At 47.2% G+C, this 13,128-nt stretch overlaps 2 protein-coding genes across 3 annotated transcripts; one reads left to right on the top strand and one right to left on the bottom strand.

Moving 5' to 3' along the window:
- Positions 1-399: 399 nt before the first annotated feature.
- On the bottom strand, positions 400-3,835 carry MRM2 (mitochondrial rRNA methyltransferase 2). Its single transcript, XM_068909128.1, has 3 exons — positions 3,765-3,835; positions 2,802-3,091; positions 400-2,009 (listed from the first exon to the last, which is right to left on the bottom strand). Exons 1-3 carry the CDS (start codon positions 3,794-3,796, stop codon positions 1,585-1,587), a joined length of 747 nt encoding a protein of 248 aa, XP_068765229.1. The 5' UTR covers positions 3,797-3,835; the 3' UTR covers positions 400-1,584.
- Positions 3,827-8,903, top strand: NUDT1 (nudix hydrolase 1). Of its 2 annotated transcripts, none has more exons than XM_068909130.1 (4): positions 3,827-3,948; positions 5,319-5,475; positions 8,030-8,175; positions 8,383-8,903. In XM_068909130.1, the coding sequence occupies exons 2-4, from the start codon at positions 5,324-5,326 to the stop codon at positions 8,553-8,555; spliced, it is 471 nt and encodes a 156-aa protein (XP_068765231.1). In that variant the 5' UTR covers positions 3,827-3,948; positions 5,319-5,323; the 3' UTR covers positions 8,556-8,903. The 2 variants fall into 2 exon arrangements, with proteins under 2 accessions (XP_068765231.1, XP_068765232.1); XM_068909131.1 differs by having other exon boundaries at positions 3,846-3,948; positions 5,366-5,475.
- The last annotated feature ends 4,225 nt before the right edge of the window (positions 8,904-13,128 follow it).

Raw genomic sequence — 13,128 nt, 5'->3', positions numbered from 1 at the left:
ATGGACTCCCGCCCGCATCTTCCAAGCTCGGCCTCCCTGCGGCTGTCCGTTTGCAACGCCAGCTCCGCCAGACTTCTGCGTTCCTCACGTTGTCCTTGTTACCTCCAGGCTCCCCCCAAACTCTAGGCCTTGTCCCGTTTGCTCTTTCTTTCCCTCCTTACAGCCTCTCTAGCATCCAGCCTCATTTCCAGCACCACTTTGGCCGCCCTTCTCCTCCCTCTTCTCACCCTGTCCCACGGACAGGCTTTCAACACTCCTGTTCAGTCAGAATTCATCCTCCCCTCCCGCAACCGCAGTCAGAGCAACAAAAGTAAACAGCACATGGTTAATAGAAACATCCTGCTCAGTTGTAGTTGCTACCAAATCACAGGGTAACAAAGTTTTCAAATAGCAGACTGCCATAATTGTTCCCCCCAAACATACGCAAATCAACATCCAGCTTCCTAGTTTAGGCTGTTTGGCTAACACTTCCAGGCATACTGTTGAAGTAGAGAGATCCAGAATTGAAAGTTTCAGACAAACTAGTTAAAATTTGATATATTTTAAGCCATTGAAAATGAGGTGTCTATAATGAGAAATATCTGGAAGCCTTAAAAACAGGCAGTGCTACCAGCCCCTCCTGTAACTCATGCCTCACAGAGTTTGATAAAAGACCTATTTAATGTAAAAGCTGTCACTTCCAGATAAGATAGTAGCTATGTTTATTTTTGCAAATAGAACTCTACAATTCAACCAGTAATTTTACCTATCTGGGATCCAAGGAACATCTCGCCATTTTACCTAACAAACATCACTAGTGAAACATGAAGCATTACTGAAGATATAGGGAAAAATTATTTTCTCAACTGTGATGAGCCTCTGTCGTTTACTGGATTTATGAGTACAATGAAGTAACAATTTCTAAATATAACACGTGTCTTTAGCTAATGCAGCAAAGCCACCAAGCTTTGCAATATCCCAGAGCCGGAGTCATACGTTCTGAACGTCTGCATTATAGATTGTATGTGACAACGCAGACTCTGACATGCACAAGAGTGTTATCTATTTTTAAGCGTGCTAAGAAATTGTACCAGCTTTTAAGAAAGACAGAGAAGAAATAAATTGGCTCACACTCCCCTTGTTGTCCCCTCTCATTTTGGAAACTGCCTTTACGGTTAGTCTCCAATATGACAGCAGTAGTAGTGCAATGATTTTCAAGCACACGCATTAAAAAAAAAAAAAAAACCTGTAATCACTGTTTTATTTTTATTTCCATTACTCCAGCCCCAGAGGTTGCCTTTCAGATTATTCCTCTTCATTCCCAACAGTTTTCTCCACAGGTGAGAAGCTAAATTGGATGTCTCTGCTCGTATAATTAGTGGATAAACTCAGCAGGGCACCATCCTGGTTTTACTTTTGTACTTGAAAAGCATGATGTACTTCCTAAGAATTGCAGTATATTCTCCCAGGTTGTTCTCAACAATGTGACAGTTGATGTTGGAGGTCTTCATGCCTGCCTTTTTTTTTTTTTTTTTAAATACCTGCCAAGTAAAGATTTCCAATCAGTGTCTGATCACCAGTTCGATAATCTGCAATTCTCAGCTTTCATTTCCCTTTGTACAGTCTTGCCAAGTAATAAGATTCAGCAGAGTCCTTCCGGCTAGCCTGAGGCTTTACAGTTCTCACGTCTTGAAACTGCTCCTTCAGTCTGCCTTGAAGAAGGCGGGAGTCCTGTCCATCCCAGAATTTACAGAGCAGAGTTCCTTTTGGCTTTAAAAGGCTTTGCGACAGATTCAGAAGGCCTAAACATAAGCTGATCAACTTTTGATGGTCCAGTTCTTTGATGCCTGTTGCATTAGGTGCCATATCACTCAAGATAACATCCACCTTCTCTGCAGGAAGCAGACTGTGAATTGTCCTAAGCGTGCTTGGGTCTGTAATATCAGTCTCTGACAGGAAGACTGCTCCGTCCAGTGGGGAAATACGCAGAAGGTCAATTCCAAGGACAAAACCAGTAGGGACAGTAGGATCTAGAAAACAAAGAGTTGTCGTCAGAATGAATGACACACTGATCGCTCTTATGATATAAGGGCTACAAGCAACTTGCATATACCTGAGCTCCATGATATTCAATACACAAAAACGTATCAGCAGCCAAACACGGTCTCCCTGTCCTTCCATAAAGAGTTTGCTGCACATATCTGGATAGACGGTTTGCTATAGGCTACTCCATACAAAACATTAAAAGGCAGTTATTCCAGATACGCAAGAGGTATTTTTGTTGGTTTTTTTCTGTCGATTTTTTCGAGGCTGGCAGTCCAAAAATTCTGGACAATAATACAGACGATAATACTTTATCTTATAAATATTAGTGGCCTAAATCACATAAGCTGTATGTAGTGGTTACTGCCGTTATTCAAGAAAGGAAACAAAAATTTAGTAAGTTACCCGCTGGAGGCCACATGAATTTCAGAGGCAGATGAAGAGGGGATCTCACCCAGCCTTTTCATTAGCCTTTTATATAGTAACTTCCTCCAACTCAGCTAAGCAGAAGACTTAGCTAGTCTTATAGCAGCACCTCATCCCAGGGTTTAATTTCATAGATATGATTTCTCCAGACCATATGAAGAATTACGCTTCTTTACTATCACCCTGGGGCCAGGAATCTTGAGTTCTTTGCTACTTGAAATTTCTATCAGTGGCTGTGGCGACAGTCTGTACCCACGTACCTTCCCCGCTCCGCCATCAGCACAGTTGAGCTTTCCCACACACTTCAAAACGAGCGTTACCTCCATCTCAGGTGCCAGCGCGTGTGCACTTACCAGTACCCAAGGCATTGACCCTCTCTACAGCAACCTGACTCCAAGCGCCAGGCGCCGCTCCACAGTCAAGCACAGAAAGTCCTGGACGGAGGATGTGAAGCTTGTCATCTATCTCCAGTAATTTGAAGGCACTTCGGCAGCGGTAATTCTGCTGCTTCGTTGCCTTGACAAAGGGGTCCTTCAAATGCCGCTCCAGCCACTGGTGATCTGCTCCAGTCTTTCTCTTCAGGAGCGCCACCGCAGCGTGGAAGCATCGGCACCGCAGGGATAGGCTCACCAAACTCCGGCCGCTACCCGGGAAGAGAGGCGAGTTAACCGACTAGCACATCACCACAGTGTATTTCAGAGCTCTCCGCAGGAACTATTTCTAACCCCGATTACGTCTGCTCCCGTTTATAACCACGCTCTCCAGCAGCCTCCAGTTCAGGCACTGGAATCCTGGCCATTCGCAGCATCTTTAGTTATCGGTTCCAGTTACAACAAAAAAAGCCTCGTTCTGGATCAAGGCCTCATACGCCATTCCCTGAACAAAGCAGGTAGGGGGAAGGACGATCCCCTTCCTAACAGCTCCCTGTTTCCACCCCGGCTTTCGCGTTTAAGCCTTATAGCAACGTTCACCCAATGTGCAGCAGCCCTTATGAACCACCAACACCGAAGGCAGAGCTGAGGAGAAGAGCAGCGGCCCGGCCAGGTTAAGGCGCCCCGACCAAGGCGCCCCTGAGGGACGGCGGATTCCCCAGCGCGCACAGGCGCCCCCGTCCCTGCCGGCCCGGGAGGGCGCCCCTGCTCTAAGGTGAAGGGTGAGGATGAGTCAAGAAGGGACAACAAGACCCCCGAGGCTGCTCCCTCCCTGAGCGGCAGCCCGCCGGGCCCCGAGGCCCCGCTCCGCCCCTCGGCAGCAGCCCGGCCGCCGCCCCGGCTCGCCCCAGCGCGCCGCTCTCCTCAGCCGCGGCCGCCACGCACCTGCCGGCGGCGCCGGGCCCGCGCCACGCCATGATGGCGGCCAGGCTCGGCGGGGCGGAGCTGGGGGCGGCGCGGGGGGCGGCACCGACCCGGCGGCGGCGGCGGCGGCGGCGGCGCGGGAAGAGGCGCCGCTGCCGCCCGCCGCGCCTGGGCCGTGCGCGGCCTCTTCGCCGTGTGGGGGGAGGTCAGGCGCTGGGGGGCACCGGGCAAGGATTTGGGGAAAGGGTGCCGGGGGCACCGGGCATGGGGGGGGGAATGAGGCTTTGGGGGGGGGTTGTGGGCACCGGGCATGGGGGGGGAATGAGGCTTTGGGGGGGGGGGTTGGGGGCACCGGGCATGGGGGGGGGAAATGAGGCTTTGGGGGGGGTTGGGGGCACCGGGCATGGGGGGGGAATGAGGCTTTGGGGGGGGGGTTGGGGGCACCGGGCATGGGGGGGGAATGAGGCTTTGGGGGGGGGGGTTGGGGGCACCGGGCATGGGAGGGGAATGAGGCTTTGGGGGTGCCAGGGGCATTGGGGAGGATGAGGCTTTGAGGGGTGCTGGGGACACCGGGCACTGGGGGGGATGAGGCTTTGGGGGGTGTTGGGGGTCACCGGGCATCGGGGAGGGGGAATGAGGCTTTGGGGGATGCCGGGGGCACAGGGCTTTGGGGGGGGAATGAGGCTTTGGGGGGTGCTGGGGGCATTGGGGGTATGAGGCTTTGGGGTGCTGGGGTCACCGAGCATTGGGGGGGGGTGAGGCTTTGGGGGTGCTGGGGATATTGGGGGGGATGAGGCTTTGGGGGTGCTGGGGTCACCGGACATTGGGGGGGGTGAGGCTTTGGGGGTGCTGGGGATATTGGGGGGGATGAGGCTTTGGGGGTGCCAGGGGCATTGGGGAGGATGAGGCTTTGGGGGGTGCTGGGGACACTGGGCACTGGGGGGGATGAGGCTTTGGGGGATGTTGGGGGTCACCGGGCATCGGGGAGGGGGAATGAGGCTTTGGGGGATGCCGGGGGCACAGGGCATTGGCGGGGGGGGAATGAGGCTTTGGGGGGTGCTGGGGGCATTGGGGGTATGAGGCTTTGGGGTGCTGGGGTCACCGAGCATTGGGGGGGGGGTGAGGCTTTGGGGGTGCTGGGGGCATTGGGGGGGATGAGGCTTTGGGGGTGCTGGGGTCACTGGACATTGGGGGGGTGAGGCTTTGGGGGTGCTGGGGGCATTGGGGGGGATGAGGCTTTGGGGGTGCTGGGGTCACCGGGCATTGGGGGGGGTGAGGCTTTGGGGGTGCTGGAGGCATTGGGGGGGATGAGGCTTTGGGGGTGCTGGGGTCACCGGACATTGGGGGGGTGAGGCTTTGGGGGCGCTGGGGGCATTGGGGGGGGGATGAGGCTTTGGGGGTGCTGGGGGCACCAGGTGTTGGGGAGGAGGATGCTGCAGGGTGAAAGATTTGGGGAGGGCTGTTGGGGCATGAGGGGCAAGGGTTTGGGGAGGGGTGACCGGGCGAAGGATCAGCGGGTCCAGGACGGCCCAAGGGGCGCCTGCCTCAGCGCGCCCTGCCTCGGCCCCCGCGCAGGAGCCATGCTCACGTCCCGCCTCTTCACGCTGGTGCTGGTGGTGCAGCCGCCCCGCGTCCTCCTGGGCATGAAGAAGCGCGGGTTCGGAGCCGGGCTCTGGAACGGCTTCGGGGGGAAGGTGCAGCCGGGGGAGAGCATCGAGGAGGCCGCTCGCAGGTGAGGCCGGAGCCGGCTGCCCGTGGCCCGTCAGCCGCAAACCTCCCGCTGTCTTCCAGCCCGCGTGTAGCTGGGAGTTACCGAGTACCTTCCCTTCGCATCTTGCAGACCGCGTCTAAGCTGAGACTCGGTCCGCTAGTGGCTAGCGGAGGCTCTTGAACTGTTCCTAGAGGCACGTGGTTTGATTTTGGCTGCCTCGTAGGATTACAGCTTATGTCAGTGTACTGCTGGTGCCTTGCGTTATAAAGCTATTGAACAGATGCTACGTTGCAGCGGCATTTTTAATACTGTGTTAAAAATGTAGTCACTGAATACTAGAAATCCTAGCCGTGCTTTATGAAAGGTGCTGTAGAAATTCATTATTTGACTGGATGGAGACTTTTAAATGTCTGAATGCCGAATAAAAGAATTGAATTTCCCCAACCCAGAGGTAGAAAGTACCATTTTTAAAGCTGCTAGCGCTGGATTCTTGCAGGACTTTCTTCTGTTTAGTCACTGAAATTAAATAGCAGATCACAGTGGCACTGTTGAACTCTAAAAGCTCTGTGCGTTGTTCTTTACGTGAATTTTGCTGATACCAAGCCACACTTCACCATCTCCTGGCTTTCTGATGTATGCCCAAACTTACCCTGCACCTGCAGGAAGCGTAGCGCTCAACAGACACTTTCCAGCCTTGGCCCTGGACCGTCTCCTCAGCTGTGCCCGTGCAACCGCTGGGGTTCTGCGGTGAGCTAACCGAGGAGACTGAAAGGCCTTTTGCGCAGATGTGCACACAACGGCCTTTTCATATGATTTATTATCCTCGAGTGGAGGGAGATCAGTCTTGTCTTAAACGAGGCCTTCTTCTGCCAGGCTTAGATTGCCACTGAGTATGGTATAACTGTACTGATTTGATTAATTTAGCATTTGATTTGGTAGGTGCGCATGCTTATCTGTGCAAGCTTTGACTTGGAAACTGGAGCTTTAATGCATACTGGTTGGTAAAAGTTTACGCAACCTCAGACAGTGCAATGTGCCATAGCACAAGCAGCATCTGCTGCTGCGGACTGTCGAGCAGTCCGGTCTGCAGCCCTTTCCTGGCAGATCACTTGAGTTTTCTGAAGAACTACACCACTGATTTTTGCTGAGGTCAGCTGAGCGGGAAGCAGTCCGCGGAGTCAAGGCCAGCCAGGCACGCAGCCCACCTTCCCGGCTGGCAGCTACGCTGATGCATCGCTGCCGCTCCCAGGAGACGTTTCCTGGAGGAGAGCTGCCCCTGGAGCTGTCGCGTGAATCCCGATAAAGCTTACTTGCTCCAGATCCACACTCCGTATCAGGTGCTGAGGCATTAGGCCCTGCTTCCCTTTTGTACTATCTCGGTTGAGTTTGCAGTGGTGCAACGTGCGTGATGTGTCTGCCCAGCACAGACAAAATAGTTAAATGTTAAGCTGCACCATGAACAAAAGTTTCTGTATCAGCAGCAATATACTCCGCTGCGTACGCAACATTCCCTTGAGCAACTAGGTGCCTACAGCTCTTCAGTGTCATATCTTACAAGGGGAGCATTTAGCTAGTTCATTATTTCTAGTTTATTACTTGTTATGTTTCCATTTACTATATAGGGAGCTGAGCAATTCACAGATGTATCGAATTGCTTAGAAAACCACAGAAGTGTTTTGCTTGTTGTTTAATTATCATAGCCTATGAAATGAGGCTTTTATCTTCGTTACTGAGAAAACTGCTTCTATTTGAGACATAAATAGTTTCCTAGGAAGATCAACTGAAATTAGCAAAGGCGTTATGGTAGTATATAATTTCGAAGGATGGGAACCGTGAAATTGATGCCAAAGCAAGTTGGCAAAAAATCTCATTACATCTAACTATAAAGTTACTTCCAAAAATACAATTACAATTTAATTTTGAAGTTGAGTCTTATTTAATTATTAACCTTAACTGAAGATATACTGGGTTTCAAAACATTCATTATTTTTGTTATGTAATGTGTAGCATTACATAAATAAGTTTTATTTAGCCTCAGCTGATTTTGTGGCAAGTACAGACATCCTAATATTTCCTACCTGCTTCACCACAGTTCTGCAAGATTTAGCTTGAAGTTGGCAAAGCTTTTTGCTTGCTTAAGTAAAGTATATTTTGGAGTTCTTTAGCCACATCCAGCTACAGCCTTAATACTTACGAGCATTAGCCCATTTCTAACAAATCTCAGAAAAGATCACGTGGTAAGGAGAGTAACTGACACTAAACAGTCCGTTTTCCTGAATCTCTCCCCTTCTACACAGACTATTTTCTTACCAGTCTCCAGGAGCTTGAAATAACACATAAGGCAGACAGTCTGACACTGCTCCACTGTGATGGAAGTAGGCTAATAGTTTGGTGCCAGCCAGAACACTGCTTTTCGATGCCTGCATGCTCTGCCAGCTGCGTGCTGCTCTGTTTTACAGGTGCAGCTTTCACCTTTGGTTCACTGAAGTGTTTTGAATATACGAGTAAATCTATTGTCTGCTTTTGTGTGCTCTCGCTGCTCGATTTCATGCCAAGAGGTCTATTTCTTGTGCAGGGAGCTTCTGGAGGAGAGTGGATTGACTGTGGACACCTTGCAGAAGATGGGTCAGATCACATTTGAATTTGTGGGCAACTCTGAACTCATGGAAGTTCACATTTTCCGGGCAGATGATTTTCATGGAGAACCAACAGAAAGCGATGGTAGGTGGTTAGGGGAGGGGAAGGAAGGATGTGCGTTCTTCTCTGAGCCAGCATTTGCTCATAAAGTAATGCAGAACTATTCATGCTGAAATTCCTCTGAGAGGGAAGGCAGCTGGGCTGTAGACAGAAGCTGTTGATAGACATCCAAAGACCAGGCAGCAAAAAAGCAAGAGAAAGTTTCATGCAAACCTCTGTTTTTGCCACCAGAAATGCGTCCACAGTGGTTTCAGCTGGATGAGGTGCCATTCAATCACATGTGGGCAGACGATGTCTATTGGTTTCCCCTGCTGCTTCAGAAGAAGTTGTTTCGTGGCTATTTTAAGTTCCAGGGACAAGACACTATCCTGGAGCATACCCTGAAAGAAGTGGAGGAAGTTTAAGAAGAAAAGGGAAGCATTCGGGCCACGTGCTGCTGCCCACATTGGACTAGGAACAGCATGACTACTACTTATACTGGTCTCCTTTCTCAGCTGGCTAACAAAGGAGACTTATCTGCCAGCCAAGGGGAAGTAAAGAAAATGAGGGGCTTTCTTAGAGCGCAAAGAAAAGTATCACATCTTTCCATGCTGTGAAGTCCCAGGCTGTGGTATGCTTCAGTGGTTGTGGGATGACAGCTTCTAAAAACTTGCTGTTAACCTTTTCCTTCTCAAGCAGATAATTTGTTAGGGTTTTCCCTCTTTGCTAGAAATGTCTTTAGAAAAATTAAAAATATTTTGTAAGTAAAAGCATCTGCTGTCCTGTTATAAATGGTTGTCTAGCTTCTAGATTGTTTAAAGGCCTTTCAGTAGTTCACTTCCTTTCACAAGGACGTGAAACAGCTTGAGCAACGCAGTCCACTGCTTTATCCAAGAGCAGAATCTATTAAGTATGTTGTCTATCTACACTATTTTCTGTGCAGTTCCCTGTTCAACATTACTTTTGGGACAAGGTGAAGCTTGATCAGTGCTATGAAAGCCCTTTGAAAAGTTTAAGTAGGGGTCCTTTCAGGATCTTCCTGCTGCAAGCAGCATAGGATTACAGGAGTCAAAAACAAAAGTGTGAGGTAGGTGCATGGCATTGTTCAAGCTCTTCCTTCACTCTTCCTTCTCTTAGAGCTCCTGCTGTGAACTTCAGCTGTTTTGAGCATTTTGTACTGACAAGCAAAAATATGCTGCACAAGAGCTTGACTTTCAGCAGATTTCTGTTAAGAAGTGGAGTCACCTACAGCTACAGGCTTTGCCACATGCCAGCAGCAGGTGACATATTCAGCACTCAGGTCAGCCCGACTCAGCATGCAAGGCAGCAAAGGCTTAATCAAATTGCGCTAGAAATAACACAGCACATATGTAACTTCTTATACAAGTTTTTTTTTTTTTTTTAAACGCTTTTACAAACACATTTAACACTTACAGATAGAATCTTGGAATGTAATATAGGATTTGTAAACATTTCCAGGCTACCAGCTGTTGTAATAGTTCTTTAATTCCTGCATTTGGATAAAGTGCTTCATATATAAGGCTATTTGAGCAAAGCAAAGATATAGGATATTCCAGGCAGGCAAATTTCAAACCCTCCAAACAAGATTGTTCCTTCTTGTCTCCCTCCAGCGGTTCTGAATAATTTATACCACTCAAAAACGCTCTTCTTCATATGCTCAGTACGCCACAACTAGAAGTTAGAGGATAAGATTTAACATCTTATACTCTTACCTTTCCTTTTGTGTTGCACACTGACTTATTTACAGGGTTTTTGATACTCGCCTCTGCTTCTGACATAGCTACCCAGTAAGGGTTTGCGGTTGTTCTAATTGAGAGAATGGCTTGAGGCAAGTAGAGGAGAGAAAATAAGCACAAGGGGATAGGCAGCTTGTAAGAGAATATAAGACCTTACTGCATGGTAGGAATGGGAGTCTAGCAGCAGACGCCTGCTTTGTAATCTTGATTTATTTCCTAGTGGAAATGATGAATTGCATGGTCAGAGAGCAAATTACTTTCTCTTCCTCCAGGAGTTCAGGAAGGAAAAAAGCAAATGCCATCCCCTGTTCTGCAACCAGTTCGATCCTTTTACGAAGATGCTTTCACCAGCACTGGATTTAGCCCTAACCATTTGGAAGAGTAGTGACTCTTTATTGCTCCTGCTACAGTTTTGGAGAGTGATGTGTTTGAAATAAATTCTGTACCCAGGTGGTGATCTTTGCCTTTTAGGAAACATCACAACACTGAGGATTGCAAATTAGTCTTTTACAAATTCCAGGAATAAACACCCTTGCACGATCAAAGATGATGAGTAAAAGCACTGGAATGCAGCAAGGCACTGTTTAAAAAACGTTGCCATCAGGGACTTAAAAGGAACATGGAAGGAGGGGGGAAAAAAGCGAGAGATGAGTTAAAGATCAAGGTTGTATTGTAAATGCAATAGGGGGGAAAGCCTTTCAACATCAGGAAGCTCTTCCATATTGGTCAGAAAGGCTCTATGTTATCACTTCAACAGCTTGAAGCAGAGGTAACCTTAGGAGTGAGGAAAATACGTAGCCCTTTTGGAAGAAAGACGTTTTTCAGGTGAAGTTTCAGGCTCTCAGCTGTTTACTAACCTGGTACCTCCATGACAGATTAGACAGAGACACCGACACAAAGCTTAGAGGACATTTCTGTCATTACCGTTTTGAACACCTGGAAGCCACCATGAGGTCAAGACATACACAGAAAGCTTCCATTCAAGAAGGCACAGTTAACTCTTTGGCGCTAAGTCTTAAGAGAAGCATCAGTTCATGGGTACGCAGCACACGCTCTTCAGCTAGTCTTCTGGTTTGCTTAGTGTTTATTGCAATCTATTCAGCTACCAATACTGGAACTAATAACTTCAAGAAGTCTTTTTCTCACTATTGCTATATGCTAGGCTCTTTGCTTTAGAAAGCAATAGCATGAAGGTAACTAGTTCCGTTTCCCCTACGTTGCGACTAAGGTAGACAGAGAACTGAAGTCAACTTGACTGAGCCCCTGCTGCATTCCTCTAGAGCAAGGAAGCTGTACTTGATGCTGCTCTCTGCAAATGTGACAGATCCCTAAACTAAACTGGGACAAAAACAGCAAGGAACTCCCTCATACATTGAAGTAAACACGATATTGCTATTTGCACACTGACCAGTTTCCCAGAAATACGGTTTGCAAACTAAAGCTTGTATGAAATAGTACATATATGTGTTTAGAAATGACACAGAAGCTTAACAGTCCAGTATGAAATAAACTCTGAAAGTGCTATTAGCTGTAACAGCTATGAGAATAGTAGGCCTTTGTTCTCAAAATACTAGGTGAACAGAGTAAAAACAAAACAAAATTTGTAGTCCTCAAAGAAGCAATGGCTGACAACGGAGGAACGGGTGTTTTCTCCAATCAACGCAATTCCAGTTTTTTTATATGTCATGAGGTATACCTATATATATATGTTGTGATAGTCTCCACATTTGGACTATAGTATTCTTGCTTTAAAGGAGAACAATAAAGAGGAGTTAGTTAGTCCAAAGTCCAACTTTTTTTTTTTTTTTTAAAGTCTGAAATTGTAACTTACTTCTAAAGGTGAAAAGTGCAATGTTCCTTTCAGGCTAATACTTTGCAAGTGCTCCTGCAGAATATATCCCCAGTTGTCTACACCAGCCAGCCAACATACACAGAAGATCCATCATATAAGATATCAGACCTTCCCCCAAAACATGCAGTGTTTTCCTAATTTATCTATTCAACACATCAGGCAAAGAAGGCTTAATAAGGGAGGATTAAGGAAGCCACTGCCCATAACCAGCTAGCACATTCTAAGGATTCTAGGAGTGAAGCATTTAAAAATATGGTAAAATGCTAGTAATGCTTTAACCACAAACTTTCTTCCTAACCAATGCAAGGTCAAGCAGGAAGAAAAAAAAAAGTTCTGTGCCATTCTTGAGATATCTTATTTGTACTTACTTGTTACTGTACATTTACCTCTCCATCCAGTTTGCTCTGGCCAGTGAACAGAATCACTTCTGCATCATTTTGGAAATCTTTAGGAGAGAGAATCAAATCTGTCACAGGCATTTGCAGCTAAGCTGTCTCCCTGGACAAGGCCAATATCCAGGAGGAAAAATTCATACAAGGGTTAACATTTGAATTGCTATAAACAGCTCTTAGTAATGCATACTGAACAAGTTCATTAAACAAGACACCCCATACTCCTTAAGAAATCCATCCACACTAAGTGCATTTTACCATATTTTGAGATTTTTCCTTTATATATATACATATATATGTATATAAGTAGATGTGTGCATGTATATATATGATGTATATGTATATATATGTATATATATGAAATGGTTATGCCTGGCTCATGAACCTTGGGAAATAACTTTTTATCTTGCTCCTAGCTGAAGAAACTAACCCATCATTTCCACCTGAATTGAGAAGCTTTTTATGTTGCACTGATTTTTCTAAATTAAAAAAAAGAAAAAAAAGAAAAAAAAAAGAAAAAGCCTTTTGTGATTGGAGGATGTAAACATATGGCCTGCTAATGGGGAAGTTCCCCAATGGGAAAATACTGTAACGGTTCCAGTTTGATAGCGAGCACTCATGCTTATTAATATGCTTCCTTTTTACCCGCTCAAAACAAATGCTAAGAAGCCAAGTCTCAAATTCCCCTTTGGCAGCTCATTTGGTCCCACAGAAGTTAGGTTCAGGGGAGCCCTGTTCATGCAGAGTTTTGCTGCATGCGTTTGCAGTTTCTTCACTTATCAGATTCTCTAAGAGGATACGCACAATTTCTCCTAAGATAACAGATGATATGCGAGTTCTCCTCCCCCTGCCCTTTGCCTCATGGAGGAAAGTCACCAGTGATACAACGTGAGACACGGAGAATGTTTAGTCCCTTTATCCCAATCTGAAATCATTTTGAAAACCCCATTATCAAGGGCCATGCTATTCTGAGAGAGATAAAGAACTACCTCTTCAA

The sequence above is a fragment of the Struthio camelus genome, chromosome 15 (genome assembly GCF_040807025.1).
Source record: "Struthio camelus isolate bStrCam1 chromosome 15, bStrCam1.hap1, whole genome shotgun sequence".
Classification (NCBI taxonomy): Eukaryota; Metazoa; Chordata; class Aves; order Struthioniformes; family Struthionidae; genus Struthio; species Struthio camelus.
This window is presented reverse-complemented; position numbering and strand designations above follow the sequence as displayed.